General features: G+C 39.6%; 1 protein-coding gene across 1 annotated transcript in view; it reads left to right on the plus strand.

The window, feature by feature from the left end:
- Positions 1 to 5,509, plus strand: part of LOC134359022 (tetratricopeptide repeat protein 9A) — a 118,182-nt gene extending 112,673 nt beyond the window's left edge. The window contains exon 3 of the mRNA XM_063071871.1: positions 3,597 to 5,509. Coding sequence (XP_062927941.1) covers positions 3,597 to 3,676 — 80 coding nt within the window. The 3' untranslated portion in view covers positions 3,677 to 5,509. The remainder of the gene's footprint in view (positions 1 to 3,596) is intronic.
- The last annotated feature ends 491 nt before the right edge of the window (positions 5,510 to 6,000 follow it).

The following is a 6,000-nucleotide window of genomic DNA, read 5'->3' on the forward strand; positions in this document are numbered from 1 at the left end:
GCCAGAGTGTGGCTTCATTCTGGCAGTAGAGGAGACTATAGACTGACATGTCAGATTGGGAATGGGAAGTAGAATAGAAATGGCCAATGAGAGCTACCACTTTTTCAGGAAGACTGAGTGTAGGTGCACATCAAAGTGGTCTCACCGATATACAGGAGGCCACTGGATAGAGTAGACGACCCCAACAGACCCTATCCTTGTTGCTGCACTACCATTCTTGTGCATGAGTTACAAGGTTGTGGGTTCAAGCTTCATCTACAAAGTACAATCACCTCATTGACTTCATTAACAGTCCAGGGATGTAGAGGGTCAACCAGTTACCAATGGTAGAATACTGTAGCAACCTGCCTTGTGAAGCAAAGACCATGAAGAAGGATCTTCTTTTGACACTTTTGTGTTCAGGCGGAGGGTATTGGAAACTTATACTTCAGCATATCCACTGAAAGTGCCACCCTAGGTATTCACAGGTTTTCATGGATCCTGCTTTTCAGCTCTAACTCTTTGTAAATCCTATGAGCTCCCATGCTCAGCAGGAGGCACTCGATGCCCGTAAAGGGTCCAATTTTGATGTTATACAATGAGCAACTGGGAGAGCAGGTTGAATCTGAATTTGTAAGTTATCAGTTGCTTAACTCAGTACTATTCAATGCTGGTTTAAGGCGGATTACTCAGCCCTAATTTCACAATACATAGCCACACAAGAAACTCACATACGACCCCCAAAGTCATGCTGCTTTGTCAGTTAATTTGTTAGTGTAGATTACCCTGAATGTAGGTGGGTGACAGGACTATTGTATCAGGGTATAGATTAGAGATTAGATTATCTTTATTTGTCACATGTACATCAAAACATACAGTGAAATACGTTGCGTGTGCAGTTTCGGGCTCTTATGCCTCCTCCTTGATGATAGTAATGAGAAGAGGGTGTGTCTTGGATGATGAAAGTAACTCATGATATATGCTGCCTCTTGATATAGGTGATGGGTGTGACAGAGACAATGGGTTACAGGGAACTGCGGGGAATTGGATTGATTTGAGAGTAGACAGCAATTCAGTGGGCCAAATAGCCTCTGGTATTGTAGAAAAACATGAAAATACAAATATAAAAAAGTAACGTGTTTCTAATTCCCAATGGGGTTTCATTCACTGTTTATCTCTATAACCACTTATAGTCCCTTAACTCGTGAGATTTCTGCACTTACCCAAATCTCCCTCGCTGTGAGAACACTAATTTATTTGATCCTTCATTGCTGTCTGTGTCTCCAGCTGGCAAGGCACCAAACTCTGAATTTCTTGCCCTTAACCTCTCTGCCTCACCACCTGTCTCCCCTTTTAAGATGTTTGTTCAAGCATTTCCCTTGAATCAGAACCGGAATCTTCATTTATTATCACTATCACATGCTGTGTACTTTGTTGTTTTGCAGCAGCAAGGACAACAAAAAATTGCTGTAAATTACAATATGAAATAGGAAAACATAAACTGTGCGAAAATTGAGGTAGTGTTCATGGTCTGTGAGAAATCTGATAGTGGAGGGGGAGCAACTGTTCCTAAAACATGTAGACTGTGCTTTCTGGCTCTTGCACCTCCTCCCTGGTGGTAGCAAAGAGAAGAGGGCATGGCCTGGGTGGTGAGGGACTTTAATGAAGGATGACACCCTGTCGAGGCATATTGAAGATGTCCTTGGTGGTGGGGAGGCTAGGCCCATAATGGAACTGGCTGAGTTTACAACCCTCTGCAGATTTTTCTGATCCTGTGCATTGGTGCCTCCTTATCCTAGACAGTGATTCAACCAGTCAGAATTCTCTCCACAGTGCATCTGTTCAACCTTTTGCGTTCTATTAAAATATAAAGTACTCTTTTTATTTTGGTATACTGGCTTATTACTCATTCTATTTTAAATATGTACGTGGCACATAGAAGAATCAACTGAAAAAAAAATTCACCGACCAACAGTGTTGAATAATCACTGTTTCAGGACACCTTGCAGACTGTATTTTTCCCAGATCTGTATTCTTCTGACTGCTTTCTGTTGCCACATATCGTGCACACAGAGCTTAACTAGAATTGATTCCCTGTACTATCGCTGATTATCCATTGCTATTATAAGAACATAAAATGAAGCAGGAATCATTCCCTGAAGTCTGCTGTGCAACTCAACAAGATCATGGCTAATCTTTTACATTAACTCTATCTTTTGTCCTATACCTTATTCCTTGATTCCTCTAATACACAGAAATCTATCAGTCTCATTTTCAAAGGAATCAATGACTAAACCTCCAAATCCCTCCTGATAGAGAATTGCAATGAATCACAATTTTATGAGTGAAGAAAGTTCTTTCATTAAAGTAAGAAATGGGTAAACCTTAATTTTAAGACTAAGAAACCAAGTTTTAGGCTCCTCACCCAGGGGGAGATATTGTCCAGTATCTATCCTATGAAGATTTCCAACATAGCACAAAAACAGGCCCTTCAGCCCAACTAGTCTATACTGACTAAGATGTCTCATACAAGTTAGTCCCATTTACCAGTGTTTGGCCCATAATCTTCTGCACCTTCTCTGTCCCTGTACCTGTCCAACTGTAATTCTTCAAAACACTGAATAAAGGGCTCACCTACTTAATTTCCCTTCTTAATTTCTTCTCATATGACAGACCAATCATTCCAGATTGGTGAGAATCTGGTTAATCTTGGGCAGCACGGTAGCCTAGTGGTTAGCACAACGCTTTACAGTATAGGCGGCCTGGGTTCATTTTCTGCCACTGCCTGTCAGGAGTTTGTACGTTCTCCCCATGACCGTGTGGGTCTCCTCTGGGTGTGACGGTGTCCTCCCACAGTCCAGAGAAAATTTGTCATTGTAAATTTTCCAGTAATTAGGCTAGGATTTAATCAGGGGATTGCTGGGTGGTGTGGAAGGAAGGGCTAGAAGGGCCTTTTCTGTGCTGTATCTCAGTAAAAGTTTAAAAAAAAATTACAAAATTTGCTGCATTCATTCTGGAGCAGGAGTATCCATTCTTCTGATAAGGAGGCCAAAAGTGTACACACTACTCCAGCATGGTCTTACCAAGGGTCTATAATTGTAATAAGATGTTTACATTATACTCAAACTCTTTGGCCTTCTTCCTTTAAATTCGAAATTAATTTTTGTTTCTTATTCCATCCTTATTCTTTAGTTTTAATAACTTGAAATAACATTCAAAGAAGGCCTAGGAGAGGCAGTGTGTGCTAATATGACCCAACTCTAAGAACATAATACACAGCCCTCTGCTGTATGAAATCTAATCACAGGATGGCCTGATCAAAGTAGATGCAAAACGTTTAAGAGAAATTTGTGTTGCTTTGATTGGCATCAGCAATAAGCAAAGTGTGCAGGAAACTCCGGCACAATATCTCCTGAAGAGCTCTGTCCGTTTGCTCCTCTGAATGGCAACAAGATTAGAAGTTGAGGGCAGACCACGCTCTGTTGATATGGTCGAGAATGAGAGTTAGCCTGCCAGCATGGTGCCTGGAATAGGGGAAATCTTTGGTCACTGAAACTGTATTTGTGCAAGCAAACTTTGCAGACTGGGTCATCTTTACACATGTTCTTCTGTTGCAGATACAAATGTGATCAGATACATCCAGCTAGCGGAGATGAAACTCAGCAGAAGCTCACAGAAAGAGAAAGAAGCACTGTAAATGGATCCATTCCTCCAGGATTATGAACAGACAATTGGAGTGCTGACTGGAGGGCTAGATTTCAGCATAAAACCTTGTTCTGTGGATTGGAAGCTTGCCTGCGCAACACTGACTCTGGTTCCTCAGCTGAAGAACTGCAGCATTGCAGAACGTACCAAGTTCAGCAGCTTTGTGGAATTGGGAGTGGACTGGACAAAAGCCCAGGCTGTGATGTCATTACAAGGCCTTAGGCAAGATTGGTTAAGACTTTTTTTTTACCTGCCTTGCTTGTCACAGAAGGTAAAACACTGAGAAAGCTCTTTTGATAACAGGAATTGGCAAATATTTATTGAAAACATGAAAGGCAGTGCAGTATCATTCAATAAGAATGGGGAAATAAGTGCTTTTGCAATGACATCACAACAATTCCATAAAATGGTCAACTCCAAATATCCTGACTAAAAACTGGGCAAGCGAGGCCATCTTAAAACAATAGGTTTTGTAGAAATAATACAAAACGTTTGTGCATTCTTGTACATTTGCACTGTCATTTAACCTTTTCTCGTTAAAGGTTTGGGATGGAGGGAAGAGCTGAGAGTGACTATTTATTAATCTAGGTCTTGTTTAAAATAATACACAAGAATTATTATATTAAAATTTAAAAACGCTGTATAGACAGTAAGAGAAAACAAGTATCTACTATTATCAATTTTGATATTTGTGCTTTAAATTAAAAGGTATAACTTTTCCTGAAGTGGAATTAGATGTGATGTGACACGAACATTAAGTATGCTCAGTGGAATGGTTAAAACAAAGTGGATGTGGAACACAATTGTTTGCAGAACTGAAGAACCATGAATTAACATCATTGTGCTTGTCTCAAGTTCCTCTGCCAAATACTTTAGTGAGAACCATTAGGGAAAAAAAGTGCATTTGGAAGCTAGAGAAATGAGAGAGAGAAAGGAAGGAAGAGAGAGAAGGCTGCCAAAAAAAGTCAAGATTTTATATATTTAACTCATAAACTTTAGTTTTTACATCAGTAGACCCCATCAGTTGCAGCACACAAATTCAAACAAGTAGTTCTAACACGACAGGTCTTAGAAATGTTAAATCCATTGCCTAAGTTAACCAACGGTCACACATTCATTAATGTTATTGGCTTTGAGCTATTTAATGATTTATGGGAAACTCTCTCCACAGTCCATCAGGCCCACTGCAAATGAATGCAAAATGACCTCATCATCTAAATGCAAGTGTTCCTAATGCTGCACATCAATTTGCCAAGAACTTGGAAAAGAATTCAGCTTTTCACAGTTACGTTATCAGGAGTGAACCATGATGTTAATATGGCATAAGAACCAGAAGTCCTGGTATTGCATGGTGAAGGTAATGCAACAGTTGCTGGGTGTTTACACTGTTTTCTCTTCTACTTTATGATTGCACATATTTTGATATCAATGGTACGATAAGTATGTTGTTAAAGGAAGATACAAGATGCAAAATAATTACAGCACAACATTTGCTCTATTAGCCTTTGGTTAATCAGTCCCTTTATAATCTGAGTATTAATAGTTGTGTTTAGACAGTGCAGTAATCACTATGGTGGTTTAGGGGAGTGTACTATAAAATATATTTCAAACAAAATGTACTGAATATACCAATAGATGGTCACATTTATGTCAGGAGTTAAGCTGTGTGCTCTTATAACTAAGGAGACATTACTTTTATACAAATCTGAAGATGAAAATGTAGTCTTCAAAACTTGTCATTTCCAACTTCTCAGTTCATAATTAGTAAGTTATAATTCTCTCCCAATTACTTTACCATTTCAAGAGGGTCTTATTACTGGCTGAAAATAAAGCACTTTAACATAATTCCTCAGTCACATCTCAAAGCTCTGAATGTGTTTCAGCTAATAATGTAGAGTTACGCAGTGCAACAATGGGTGCTTCAGCCAACCACATCCATACAGACCTTTCCGTCCATCTACACTGATCCCATTGGTCTGCATTGGGACCATATCCTCCTGTGCCTTGCCTGTTTAAATGTCAGCTAAACAACTCTTAAACATAGTTAAACATCTAAATTCATCATCTCCTTCTGGCAGTGTGTTCCAGATAACACCAATTGTCTGTTTAAAAAAAAAACCTTTACAATTCCTCCTTCATATCTTAAACCCATACCCTAAAATAAAGCTATAGTGCACTGCAACTCAGAAACAGACCCCTGGGTCTGTTTAGGCTGTGCTAAACTGCTATTTTCACTTGTCCTATTGACCTGCATATGGACCATAGCCCTCCATCCCCTTCCCATCCACATACTTATCCAAATTTCTCTTAACCATT

This window comes from Mobula hypostoma, chromosome 1, assembly GCF_963921235.1.
Source record: "Mobula hypostoma chromosome 1, sMobHyp1.1, whole genome shotgun sequence".
Lineage (NCBI taxonomy): Eukaryota > Metazoa > Chordata > Chondrichthyes > Myliobatiformes > Myliobatidae > Mobula > Mobula hypostoma.